The 15,508-nt window shown below is 38.2% G+C and overlaps 1 protein-coding gene across 4 annotated transcripts in view; it reads right to left on the bottom strand.

Annotated features, from left to right (window-relative positions):
- Window positions 1-15,508, bottom strand: part of LOC110459468 (neuronal acetylcholine receptor subunit alpha-10-like) — a 231,082-nt gene that overhangs the window by 45,750 nt on the left and 169,824 nt on the right. For all 4 annotated transcript variants that reach the window (XR_002463897.1, XM_021511743.1, XM_021511742.1 and 1 more), the window contains one exon: window positions 7,659-8,110. Coding sequence is in view for 3 of the 4 variants with exons in the window: in XM_021511743.1 (XP_021367418.1) it covers window positions 7,659-8,110 (452 nt within the window). In the remaining variant the exon portion in view is untranslated. The remainder of the gene's footprint in view (window positions 1-7,658; window positions 8,111-15,508) is intronic.

Here is a 15,508-nt window from a genome sequence, read left to right as displayed (position 1 = left end):
CTTTCTTTATAAGTCTCCCTCAATATACCACTCCTTTTATAACGTCAGCGATGGCAGTATAATGAAGTTTTACAAAACCCTAACACATGTTTACATAACCCTGACATATGGTTACATAACCCGGACACATGTTTACTTAACCCCGACACATGTTTACATAACCCTGAAACATGATCACATAATCCTGACATATGTTAATATAACCCAGACACATGTTAACATAACCCTGACATATGTTAATATAACCCAGACACATGTTTACATAACCCTGACATATGTTAATATAACCCAGACACATGTTAACATAACCCTGACATATGTTAATATAACCCTGACATATGTTTACATAACCGTAACACATGTTAACATAACCCTAACACATGTTTACATAGCCTTAACACATGTTTACATAACCCTGACATATGATTACATAACTCTGACATATGTTAATATAACCCTGACATATGTTTACATAACCCTGACATATGTTAATATAACCCTGACATATGTTTACATAACCCTGACATATGTTAATATAACCCTAACATATGATGACATAACCCTGACTTATGTTAATATAACTCTGACATATGTTTACATAAACCTAACACATGTTTACATAACCCTGATATATGTTTACATAACCCTGACATATGTTAATATAACCCTGACATATGTTAATATAACCCTGACATATGATTACATAACCCGGACACATGTTTACTAAACCCACACACATGTTTACATTACCCTGACATATGTTTACATAACCCGGATACATGTTTACATAACCCTGACATATGTTTACATAACCCTGACATATGTTAATATAACCCTGACATATGTTAATATAACCCTGACATATGTTAATAAAACCCTTGTCTTGGGTGTCTTAGTTGGTCATAACAGGAATCATAGATATAGCCTGATTGGCGTTACAGTGTATGTCCTGGGTGCGTCTGAGCTGGTCATAACAGGAATCATATATATAGCATGATTGGCGTTACAGTGTATGTCCCGAGTGAGTCTTAGCTTGGCATAACAAGGAATCATATATATAGCATGATTGGCGTTACAGTGTATGTCCTGGGTTAGTATTAGCTGGGCATAACAGGAATCATATATATAGCCGTATTGGCGCTACAGTGTATGTCCCGAGTGAGTCTTAGCTGGGCATAACAGGAATCATAGATATAGCCTTATTGGCGTTACAGTGTATGTCTTGGGTGTCTTAACTAACTGGACATAACAAGAATCATAGATATAGCCTGATTGGCGTTACAGTGTATGTCCTGTGTGAGTCTTAGCTGGTCATAACAGGAATCATAGATATAGCCTGATTGGCGTTACATTGTATGTCCTGTGTGTGTGTGTTAGCTGGACTTAACAGGAATCATATATATAGCCTGATTGGCGTTACAGTGTATGTCCTGTGTGAGTCTTAGCTGGTCATAACAGGAATCATAGATATAGCCTGATTGGCGTTACAGTGTATGTCCTGTGTTTGTTAGCTGGACTTAAAAGGAATCATAGATATAGCCTGATTGGCGTTACAGTGTATGTCCTGGGTTAGTATTAGCTGGGCATAACAGGAATCATATATATAGCCGTAATGGCGTTACAGTGTATGTCCCGAGTGAGTCTTAGCTGGGCATAACAAGGAATCATATATATAGCCGTATTGGCGTTACAGTGTATGTCCTGGGTGTGTCTGGCTGGTCATAACAGGAATCATATATATAGCTTGATTGGCGTATATTTCATGTGGCTAGTGCGCATTAAAATGTAACACATAATCATAGAAAATATGACACTAATACCAACCAAGATTATGCATGATGACAAGGCGTTAAAATCTGAAACATATACATGTACATTAAACTAGTCGCTTCTTTTGCAATCAAACCTACTGTCAACGTATTTCTGGATACATTTTTTCTAAACATTTTCTTTCTTTATAAGTCTCCCTCAATATACCACTCCTTTTATAACGTCAGCGATGGCAGTATAATGAAGTTTTACAAAACCCTAACACATGTTTACATAACCCTGACATATGGTTACATAACCCGGACACATGTTTACTTAACCCCGACACATGTTTACATAACCCTGAAACATGATCACATAATCCTGACATATGTTAATATAACCCAGACACATGTTAACATAACCCTGACATATGTTAATATAACCCAGACACATGTTTACATAACCCTGACATATGTTAATATAACCCAGACACATGTTAACATAACCCTGACATATGTTAATATAACCCTGACATATGTTTACATAACCGTAACACATGTTAACATAACCCTAACACATGTTTACATAGCCTTAACACATGTTTACATAACCCTGACATATGATTACATAACTCTGACATATGTTAATATAACCCTGACATATGTTTACATAACCCTGACATATGTTAATATAACCCTGACATATGTTTACATAACCCTGACATATGTTAATATAACCCTAACATATGATGACATAACCCTGACTTATGTTAATATAACTCTGACATATGTTTACATAAACCTAACACATGTTTACATAACCCTGATATATGTTTACATAACCCTGACATATGTTAATATAACCCTGACATATGTTAATATAACCCTGACATATGATTACATAACCCGGACACATGTTTACTAAACCCACACACATGTTTACATTACCCTGACATATGTTTACATAACCCGGATACATGTTTACATAACCCTGACATATGTTTACATAACCCTGACATATGTTAATATAACCCTGACATATGTTAATATAACCCTGACATATGTTAATAAAACCCTTGTCTTGGGTGTCTTAGTTGGTCATAACAGGAATCATAGATATAGCCTGATTGGCGTTACAGTGTATGTCCTGGGTGCGTCTGAGCTGGTCATAACAGGAATCATATATATAGCATGATTGGCGTTACAGTGTATGTCCCGAGTGAGTCTTAGCTTGGCATAACAAGGAATCATATATATAGCATGATTGGCGTTACAGTGTATGTCCTGGGTTAGTATTAGCTGGGCATAACAGGAATCATATATATAGCCGTATTGGCGCTACAGTGTATGTCCCGAGTGAGTCTTAGCTGGGCATAACAGGAATCATAGATATAGCCTTATTGGCGTTACAGTGTATGTCTTGGGTGTCTTAACTGGACATAACAGGAATCATAGATATCGCCTTTTTGGCGTTACAGTGTATGTCCTGGATGTGTCTGAGCTGGTCATAACAGGAATCATATATATAGCCTTTTTGGCGTTACAGTGTATGTCCTGGGTGTGTCTGAGCTGGTCATAACGGGAATCATATATATAGCCTGATTGGCGTTACAGTGTATGTCCTGATTGAGTCTTAGCTGGTCATAACGGGAATCATAGATATAGCCTTATTGGCGTTACAGTGTATGTCCTGGGTGTGTCTGAGCTGGTCATAACGGGAATCATATATATAGCCTGTTTGGCGTTACAGTGTATGTCCTGAGTGAGTCTTAGCTGGTCATAACAGGAATCATATATATATCCTTTTTGGCGTTACAGTGTATGTCCTGGATGTGTCTGAGCTGGTCATAACGGGAATCATATATATAGCCTGATTGGTGTTACAGTGTATGTCCTGATTGAGTCCTAGCTGGTCATAACGGGAATCATAGATATAGCCGGATTGGCGTTACAGTGTATGTCCTGGGTGTGTCTGAGCTGGTCATAACAGGAATCATATATATAGCCGTATTGGCGTTACAGTGTATGTCCTGGGTGAGTCTTAGCTGGTCATAACGGGAATCATAGATATAGCCTGATTGGCGTTACAGTGTATGTCCTGGGTGAGTCTTAGCTGGTAATAACGGGAATCATAGATATAGCCTTATTGGCGTTACAGTGTATGTCTTGGGTGTCTTAACTGGACATAACAGGAATCATAGATATCGCCTTTTTGGCGTTACAGTGTATGTCCTGTGTTTGGCTTAGCTGGGCATATTAAGAATCATAGATATAGCCTTATTTGCGTTACAGTGTATGTCCTGGGTGTGTCTGGCTGGTCATAACAGGAATCATATATATAGCCTTTTGGCGTTACAGTGTATGTCCTGGGTGAGTCTTAGCTGGTAATAACGGGAATCATAGATATAGCCGGATTGGCGTTACAGTGTATGTCCTGTGTTTGTCTTAGCTGGGCATATTAAGAATCATAGATATAGCCTTATTTGCGTTACAGTGTATGTCCTGGGTGTTTCTGAGCTGGTCATAACAGGAATCATATATATACCTTTATTGGCGTATATTTCATGTTGCTAGTGCGCATTAAAATGCAACACATAATCATAGAAAATATGACACTAATACCAACCAAGATTATGCATAATGACAAGGAGTTAAAATCTGAAACATATACATGTACATTAAACTAGTCGCTTCTTTTGCAATCAAACCTACTGTCAACGTATTTCTGGATACATTTTTTCTAAACATTTTCTTTCTTTATAAGTCTCCCTCAATATACCACTCCTTTTATAACGTCAGCGATGGCAGTATAATGAAGTTTTACAAAACCCTAACACATGTTTACATAACCCTGACATATGATTACATAACCCGGACACATGTTTACTTAACCCCGACCCATGTTTACATAACCCTGAAACATGATCACATAATCCTGACATATGTTAATATAACCAAGACACATGTTAACATAACCCTGACATATGTTAATATAACCCAGCCACATGTTTACATAACCCTGACATACAATGTATGTTAATATAACCCAGACACATGTTAACATAACCCTGACATATGTTAATATAACCCTGACACATGTTTACTTAACCCCGACCCATGTTTACATAACCCTGAAACATGATCACATAATCCTGACATATGTTAATATAACCAAGCCACATGTTTACATAACCCTGACATATGATTACATAACTCTGACATATGTTAATTACCCTGACAAATGTTTACATAATCCTGACATATGGTAATTACCCTGACAAATGTTTACATAACCCTGACATATGTTAATATAACCCTAACATATGATTACGTAACCCTGACTTATGTTAATATAACTCTGACATATGTTTACATAACCCTAACACTTGTTTACATAACCCTGACATATGTATACATAACCCTGACATATGTTAATATAACCCTGACATACGTTAATATAACCCTGACATATGATTACATAACCCGGACACATGTTTACCTAACCCAAACACATGCTTACATAACCCTGACATATGATTACATAACCCGGACACATGTTTACTTAACCCCGACACATGCTTACATAACCCTGAAACATGATCACATAACCCAGACACATGTTTACATAACCCTAACATATGTTAATATAACCCAGACACATGTTAACATAACCCTGACATATGTTAATATAACCCTGAAATATGTTTACATAACCCTAACACATGTTTACATAACCCTAACACATGTTTACATAGCCCTAACACATGTTAACATAACCCTGACATATGATTACATAACCCTGACATATGTTAATATATTTACATTTGGTGTGGCAAAGCCCTTCTATATTACTAATGACGTACTGCCAATAGCAGCTTCATCTTATGAGACTATAACTGAAGTTGGTCTTTGCACCTCCGATCGACTTAACAGTGTCACTATCGAACTTATCGGTATCTTCTGCTTTGATCCCGAACACCAGCTGCCTGTCTCAAGTGTCTGTGTGATCAACAAACAATTATATGCCTGGGTATTTCACAAATTCAACCTTCTCCGGTTGCACGATCAACATCAACAACATGCCGGACTGCAAATATAACTCTGACCTGATTACTGCAGACTTCCGTTGAGTGTGTGCGCCGGATATAGGTCGCAATAAAATCGGAAAATGTTTTACGACACTTGATTAGTTACTTACAAAATGTTATTTGTTACTATGTATGAATCGAGAATATGATATATATATGAATTGAAAACAAATGAATTATTAAAGAAAGTTGTGGAGTCATTTCAATTGTGTATGGGAAATAGCGCGTGACGTCAGCTGTTATCTTTGTGCCGTTCTAGATATTGATCTGACATGACGGTAATAAGCGGGAAATTTGAAATTTGGAAAGACATAAATTATTTTTTGCGAATTCTCATTATGGAAACATAAATATAAGCAATAAACGGCATAGATGTGGCAGTTATACCAGTTGGTCTGCCACATCTATGCAGTTTAGTGCTTAAATAACCCTGACATGTGTTTACATAACCCTGACATATGTTAATATAACCCTAACATATGATTACATAACCCTGACTTATGTTAATATAACCCTGAAATGTGTTTACATAACCCTAACACATGTTTACATAACCCTGACATATCTTTACATAACCCTGACATATGTTAATATAACCTTGACATATGTTAATATAACCCTGACATATGTTAATATAACCCTGACATATGATGACATAACCCGGACACATGTTTACTTAACCCAGACACATGTTTACATAACCCTAACACATGTTTACTTAACCCAGACACATGTTTACATAACCCTGACATATGTTTCCATAACCCTAACACATGTTTACATAACCCTGACATATGTTTACATACCCCTGACATATGTTAATATAACCTTTACATAGCCCTAACACATGTTTACTAAACCCAGACACATGTTTACATTACCCTAACACATGTTTTCTTAACCCAGACACATGGTTACATAACCCTAACATATCTTTACATAACCCTGACACATGTTTACTTAACCCTGACACATGATTACATAACCCTAACATATGTTTACATAACCCTAACACATGTTTACTTAACCCAGACACATGTTTACATAACCCTGACATATGTTTACATAACCCTAACACATGTTTACATAACCCTGACATATGTTTACATAACCCTGACATATGTTAATATAACCCTGACATATGTTAATATAACCCTGACATATGTTAATATAACCCTGACACATGTTTACTTAACCCTGACACATGATTACATAACCATGACACGTGATCACATAACCCAGACACATTATCACATAACCCTGACACATGATCACAAAATCCTCACACTTGTTTACATAAACATGACACATGCTTACACAACCCTGACACATGTTTATATAACCCTGAAACATGATTACATAACCATGACACGTGATCACATAACCCAGACGCATGTTTACATATCCCTGATACATTGTACGTGATCATTTAACCCTGACACATGATCAGATAACCATGACACATGTTTACATAACCCTGACACTTGATCACATAACCTTGACACATGATCATATAACCCCAACACATAATCACATAACCCTGATACATGCAGGACATGTTAGTCTATGCATGATCGTATAATCCTTGTTCCTCCAAATCGGTGCCCATCCCCAAATTGCCAGACAACTCGAAATTTTGCTATACAAACAGTTAAATTCTTTAAACTTTCATTCCATTTATTTTTTATTTTTTAAATATAAACTTTCGTTAAATAGATCATCACAAATATTTCTGTTATAAAAAGTTGTTGACCATTGACTAAAAACAGCTGTATAAGGAAACTAGCATGGGCATAAGTTGATGACGAAAAATACCTACCAAGTTGCATTTTTGCCGGTGATTCCGGCGGGATCCAGAAAAGGACCAAAGTAAGTGACGTCAGCAACACGCAGGGTAGAATGAGGATGTAAGCATAGAAGGTGGCTCTTCTTCTGATGGTTATAGAAAACGTGAGGTCGATAAAGGGCGCTTGGCAACACACGTATTTCATGACATTTCTCTGAGCCGGTGTTTCTATGACGTCCCACACGTTACTCACATAGTAATCGTCCATAGTCATTTCACTGGCATTTACAAAATGGAGGTCCAGTTTAAATCCGTCGTAGGACCATGAACCGAACTTGAGGTGACAGTGTTGCTTGTCGAAGGGGAATGTAGCTACGTCTACGTTACACGAACTTTTGTAGACGGCCTGTGGAAGCCACGTTATGGTACCGTCATACCTCACCACGCACATCGCATCCCGGTTCTCAGTCAGTCTGTCGTCAGCACTGCAAAAGTGACGTCATAATGACGGTTATATATCAAAGTTCGAATAAGAAAATTAGGTAAGATGAAATTGGAAAATAAGTACGCGTTTCAGCATCTTATAATATTTTACATAATAGTAAAATATATTCTTATTTTCTAAATAGAATAGAAACACACACATCCAGGATTTGATTTTGCCGTCCTTGATATGACCATTCCCGATTATAATTTGCCAAAAGCCTGATCAAGATCTTGTGATTGGTGACAGGAAAATCATAAATTTATAAAAACATATATTTAATCACGACAACAATCAGATATTGTTCAGGAAGCGTCCCGATTTAGCCGTTTCCAGCCGAATTCGTCCCGATTCTCCCGTTCTCAATCCGAATCTGATCCGATATGTATCTTCCACGAAAAAAACGACAGAATCTGTCCCAGTAGCGTCCTGATTCTCCCGAATGCGATCCGACAGGGATCAGACAGTTACCGGACAGATCTGGACGCAATCTGGACTCAATCGGCAAGAAACGGCAATGAAAAATTTGTCCAAATCATGCCCGTTCATCACGACAGCGTCCCGATCCACAGGACACCGTCCAGACAACACAGGACATTGTTACGATAATTATTGATCCGATACAGCAGAATCTGTCACGACATAGTCACGATTGGAATCCGACTAGACAAAATCGGCTGTTTCCCGAATGTTAAGTGACGCACCTTACTATCGGGAGTGCTTGGCCGACCTCTCTGGACCTTTCACGATCCGTAGGACTCTGTTGCGAACGAATACGACAGCGTTCAGACAATGATAGGACATTCCAGCAATTGAGGATAGTAATCCGACTTTTTCACTTTTTGTGTCGTAGCACTGTCTGGTCTCAAACGGGAGCCGTAAGGGAAGTTTACAAATGTAGCATTGCTACAATGGGCGGCCACTGTAGGCACAGCCACAGTACTACATGTACTAGTATGATATAGTTTTATTGTAAAGTTGCTAGTTGCGCCACTGGCTAAACATTTGTCAAACACCTTGGTGCAATAGACCTATGGGCATATACTTAAATGGAGAGCCACAGTCCTAATACATTATTGGTCCAAACAGCGGGGCACCACAGCCCTTATACACATGTACTTAATTGGTTCAAAGTGTGGGACCAAACATTCTTTATACATTAAACTTTATTGAACCAACCAAGGTGGGGCGACACACCCCTTTTACTACATGTATATCGGTCCAAAGCATTTTGGCGCCACAGTTCTTATGCTTTAGTGGTCCAAACAGTGGAGCGCCTCAGTCCTTATGTTTTTCTTGTCTTATCGGTGTGACGACACAGTCCTTATGCTTCGCTTGTACAAACAGTTATGCGCAACAGTTCGTATGCTTCAATTGTCCAAAAATTGGGGTGCAACAGTCCTAATACTTTACTTGTCCAAACATTGGGGTGCCATAGTCCTTATGATTTACTTGTCAAAACAATGATGCGCAACCGTCCTAATACTTACTTGTCAAAATAATGATGTGCAACCGTCCGTATACTTTACTTGTCCAAACACTGGGGTGCAACAGTTCTAATGATTTACTTGTCCAAACCGTGAGGCGCCACAGTTTGTATGCTGTACTTGTCCAAACATTTGGGTGCAACAGTTCTAGCGCTTTACTTGTTCAAACATTGGGATGCAACAGTGTTTATGCTTCACTTGTCCAAACAGTGAGGCGCCACAGTTTTTGTGCTTTACTTGTTCAAACATTTTGACGCAACAGTCTTAATGCTTTACTTGTTCAAACATTTTGACGCAACAGTCCTAATACTTAACTTGTCAAAACATTGAGGTACAACCGTCCTAATACTTAACTTGTCAAAACATTGAGGTACAACCGTCCTAATGCTTTACTTGTCAAAACATAAGGGTGCAACCGTCCTCACACTTAACTTGTCAAAGCATTGGGGTTCAACCGTCCTAATACTTAACTTGTCAAAACATTGAGGTACAACCGTCCTAATACTTAACTTGTCAAAACATTGAGGTACAACCGTCCTAATACTTAACTTGTCAAAATATTTGGGTGCAACCGTCCTAATGCTTTACTTGTCAAAACATAAGGGTGCAACCGTCCTAACACTTAACTTGTCAAAGCATTGGGGTTCAACCGTCCTAATGCTTTAATTGTCCAAACCGTGAGGCGCCACAGTTTGTATGCTTAACTTGTCCAAACTGTCAGGCGCAACCGTCCTTATACTTAACTTTTCAAAACATTGGGGTTCAACCGTCCTAATGCTTAACTTTTCAAAACATTGAGATGCAACCGTCCTAACACTTAACTTTTCAAAACATTGAGATGCAACCGTCCTAATACTTAACTTGTCAAAATATTGGGGTGCAACCGTCCTAATGCTTTACTTGTCAAAACATAAGGGTGCGACCGTCCTAACACTTAACTTGTCAAAGCATTGGGGTTCAACCGTCCTAATGCTTAACTTGTCAAAACATTGGGGTGCAACCGTCCTAATACTTTACTTGTCTAAACATTGGGGTGCAACATTCCTAATGCTTTACTTGTCCAATCCGTGAGGCGCCAGAGTTTGTATGCTTAACTTGTCCAAACTGTCAGGCGCAACCGTCCTTATACTTAACTTTTCAAAACATTGGGGTACAATAGTCCTAATGCTTAACTTGTCAAAACATTAAGGTGCAACAGTCTTAATGCTTTACTTGTCAAAATATTGGGGTGCAACCGTCCTAATACTTAACTTGTCAAAATATTGGGGTGCAACCGTCCTAATACTTAACTTGTCAAGACATTGAGGTAAGACCGTCCTTATACTTAGCTTGTCAAAATATTGGGGTGCAACCGTCCTAACAATTAACTTGTCAAAGCATTGGGGTTCAACAATCCCAAGCTTAACTTATCAAAACATAAGGGTGCAACAGTCCTAATACTTAACCTGTCAAAACATTAGGATGCAACCGTCCTAATACTTAACCTGTCAAAACATTGAGGTGCAACATTCCTAATGCTTAACTTGTCAAAACATAAGGATGCAACCGTCCTAATACTTAACCTGTCAAAACATTGAGGTGCAACATTCCTAATGCTTAACTTGTCAAAACATTGAGGCGTCACAGTCCGTATGTTTCACTTGTCCAAATATTGGGGCGCAACATTTCCTATGCTTTAATTGTCAAAACAGTGAGGCGCCATAGTCCTTATTCTTTAGTTGTCCAAAAAGTGAAGCACCACAGTTTTTATGCTTTACTTGTAAAGGGTCGCCACAGTCCTTATGCTTTAGTTGTCCAAACATTCAGGCGTGATAGTCATTATGCTTTACTTGCCGAAACAGTGAGGCTTCATAGTTTTTTATGCTTTACTTGTCCAAACAGGAATGGCAACAGTCCTTATGCCTTAGTTGTCCAAACAGTGAGGCGTCATAGTTTTTATGCTTTACTTATCCAAACAGGGGTGGCCATAGTCCTTATGATTTAGTTGTCCAAACAGTGAGGCGTCATAGTTTTTATGATTTACTTGTATAAACAGTGAGGAGCCACAGCACTAATAGTTTTTAGACTTACTCTAAGCTCAGGCACAGAAGTTACCCATCACTCCAGCCTTTAGACTTACTATAAGCTCAGGCACAGAAGTTACCCATCACTCCAGCTTTTAGACTAACTCTAAGCACAGGCACAGAAGTTACCCATCACTCCAGCCTTTAGACTTACTCTAAGCTCAGGCACAGAGGTTACCCATCACTCCATCCTTTAGACTTACTGTAAGCTCAGGCACAGAAGTTACCCATCACTCCAGTCTTTAGACTTACTCTAAGCTCAGGCACAGAAGTTACCCATCCCTCCAGCTTTTAGACTAACTCTAAGCACAGGCACAGAAGTTCCCCATCACTCCAGCCTTTAGACTTACTATAAGCTCAGGCACAGAAGTTACCCATCACACCAGCTTTTAGACTAACTCTAAGCACAGGCACAGAAGTTCCCCATCACTCCAGCCTTTAGACTTACTATAAGCTCAGGCACAGAAGTTACCCATCCCTCCAGCTTTTAGACTAACTCTAAGCACAGGCACAGAAGTTACCCATCACTCCAGCCTTTAGACTTACTATAAGCTCAGGCACAGAAGTTACCCATCACACCAGCTTTTAGACTAACTCTAAGCACAGGCACAGAAGTTCCCCATCACTCCAGCCTTTAGACTTACTATAAGCTCAAGCACAGAAGTTACCCATCACTCCAGCTTTTAGACTAACTCTAAGCCCAGGCACAGAAGTTACCCATCACTCCAGCCTTTAGACTAACTCCAAGCTCAGGCACAGAAGTTACCCATCACTCCATGTCCAAACAGTGAGGCGTCATAGTTTTTATGATTTACTTGTATAAACAGTGAGGAGCCACAGCACTAATAGTTTTTAGACTTACTCTAAGCTCGGCACAGAAGTTACCCATCACTCCAGCCTTTAGACTAACTCTACGCTCAGGCACAGAGGTTACCCATCACTCCAGCCTTTAGACTTACTGTAAGCTCAGGCACAGAGGTTACCCATCCCTCCAGCCTTTAGACTTACTGTAAGCTCAGGCATAGAGGTTACCCATCACTCCAGCCTTTAGACTAACTCCAAGCTCAGGCACAGAAGTTACCCATCACTCCATGTCCAAACAGTGAGGCGTCATAGTTTTTATGATTTACTTGTATAAACAGTGAGGAGCCACAGCACTAATAGTTTTTAGACTTACTCTAAGCTCGGCACAGAAGTTACCCATCACTCCAGCCTTTAGACTAACTCCAAGCTCAGGCACAGAAGTTACCCATCACTCCATGTCCAAACAGTGAGGCGTCATAGTTTTTATGATTTACTTGTATAAACAGTGAGGAGCCACAGCACTAATAGTTTTTAGACTTACTCTAAGCTCGGCACAGAAGTTACCCATCACTCCAGCCTTTAGGCTAACTCTAAGCTCAGGCACAGAAGTTACCCATCACTCCGGCCTTTAGACTTACTATAAGCTCAGGCACAGAAGTTACCCATCACACCAGCTTTTAGACTAACTCTAAGCACAGGCACAGAAGTTCCCCATCACTCCAGCCTTTAGACTTACTATAAGCTCAGGCACAGAAGTTACCCATCACACCAGCTTTTAGACTAACTCTAAGCACAGGCACAGAAGTTCCCCATCACTCCAGCCTTTAGGCTAACTCTAAGCTCAGGCACAGAAGTTACCCATCACTCCAGTCTTTAGACTTACTCTAAGCTCAGGCACAGAAGTTCCCCATCACTCCAGCCTTTAGGCTAACTCTAAGCTCAGGCACAGAAGTTACCCATCTCTCCAGCCTTTAGACTTACTATAAGCTCAGGCACAGAGGTTACCCATCACTCCATCCTTTAGACTTACTGTAAGCTCAGGCACAGAGGTTACCCATAACTCCAGCCTTTAGACTTACTGTAAGCTCAGGCATAGAGGTTACCCATCACTCCAGCCTTTAGACTTACTGTAAGCTCAGGCATAGAAGTTACCCATAATTTCCTTAAATGGTAATGGAGTTTATACAAAAAGTGGATGTCGACGCCAGTATTGCGTAATAGCGTTGTTTAATTCGCCATAACGGCAGAGCGTAAGTCTCCGACTTCAGCTATCGACCATATCCTGTGAGACCACCAGTTCTGTTCTTAAATGAAATACCTTGCATTGGCAACTAAATTCACTTTTATAAGGTGTCGTTTAAAACTTTCCCTAACGATTATGAAACTTAAAAATTACAAGCAAGATAGCTGCATGATTTGTTTATAATGTGTTTCACAGACAGTTCTACCTTATACAGACAAACAGGATGTTTGAATATCAGCGATAACCCTATTCAATAAATGTAGCAACGCGTATCAATGTTATTGTGTAACTTATTAGTTATATAAATATCGTGTCAATGTTGTGTGTAACTGACTTGTTATATAAGTGGTTATATAACTATCGTGTCAATGTTGTGTATAACTTACTAGTTATATAACTATTGTGTCAATGCTGTGTGTAACTTACTAATTATATAACTATTGTGTCAATGTTGTGTGTAACTTACTAGTTATATAACTATCATGTCAATGTTGTGTGTAGCTGACTAGTTATATAACTATAGTGTCAATGTTCTGTGTAACTAATAAGTTATATAACTTTCGAGTCAATGTTGTGTATAACTTATTAGTTAAATAACTATCATGTCAATGTTGTGTGTAACCTATTAGATATATAAATATCGTGACAATGTTGTGTGTAACTTACTGGTTATATAAATATCATGTCAATGTTGTGTGTAACTGAGTGGTTATATAACTTGTTATATAACTATCGTGTCGATGTTGTGTGTAACTGACTGGTTATATAAATATCGTGTCGATGGTGTGGTTAACTGACTGGTTATATAACTATCATGTCAATGTTGTGGTTAACTGACTGGTTATATAACTTCTTATATAACTATTGTGTCAATGCTGTGTGTAACTTACTAATTATATAACTATTGTGTCAATGTTGTGTGTAACTTACTAGTTATATAACTATCATGTCAATGTTGTGGTTAACTGACTGGTTATATAACTATCGTGTCAATGTTGTGTGCAACTTACTGGTGATATAACCATCCTTATCGTGCCAATGTTGTGTGTAACTAATAAGTTATATAACTATTGTGTCTATGTTGTGTGTAACTTACTAGTTATATAAATATCCTTTCAATGTTGTGTGTAACTGACTGGTTATATAATCATCATGTCTATGTTGTGTGTAACTGACTGGTTATATAACTGGTTATATAACGATCGTGTCAATGTTGTGTGTAACTTATTAGTTATATAACTATCATGTCAATATTGTGTGTAACCTACTAATTATATAACTATCTTGTCAATGTTCTGTTTAACTAACTAATCATATAACTATCGTGTCAATGTTCTGTATAACTTACTAGTTATATAACTATTGTTTCAATGTTGTGTGTAACTTACTAGTTATAAAACTATCATGTCAATGTTGTGTATAACTTACTAGTTATATTACTATTGTGTCAATATCGTGTGTAACTTACTAGTTATATTACTATCGTGTCAATGTTCTGTATAATTTACTAATTATATAACTATCATGTCAATGTTGTGTGTAACTAACTGGTTATATAACTGGTTATATAACTATCGTGTCAATGTTGTGTATAACTTATTCGTTATATTACTATTGTGTCAATATCGTGTGTAACTTACTTATTATATAACTATCGTGTCAATGTTCTGTATAACTTACTAGTTATATAACTATTGTTTCAATGTTGTGTGTAACTTACTAGTTATAAAACTATCATGTCAATGTTGTGTATAACTTACTAGTTATATTACTATTGTGTCAATATCGTGTGTAACTTACTA

The sequence above is a fragment of the Mizuhopecten yessoensis genome, unplaced genomic scaffold, assembly GCF_002113885.1.
Source record: "Mizuhopecten yessoensis strain PY_sf001 unplaced genomic scaffold, ASM211388v2 scaffold10073, whole genome shotgun sequence".
In the NCBI taxonomy this organism is placed as follows: domain Eukaryota; kingdom Metazoa; phylum Mollusca; class Bivalvia; order Pectinida; family Pectinidae; genus Mizuhopecten; species Mizuhopecten yessoensis.
This window is presented reverse-complemented; position numbering and strand designations above follow the sequence as displayed.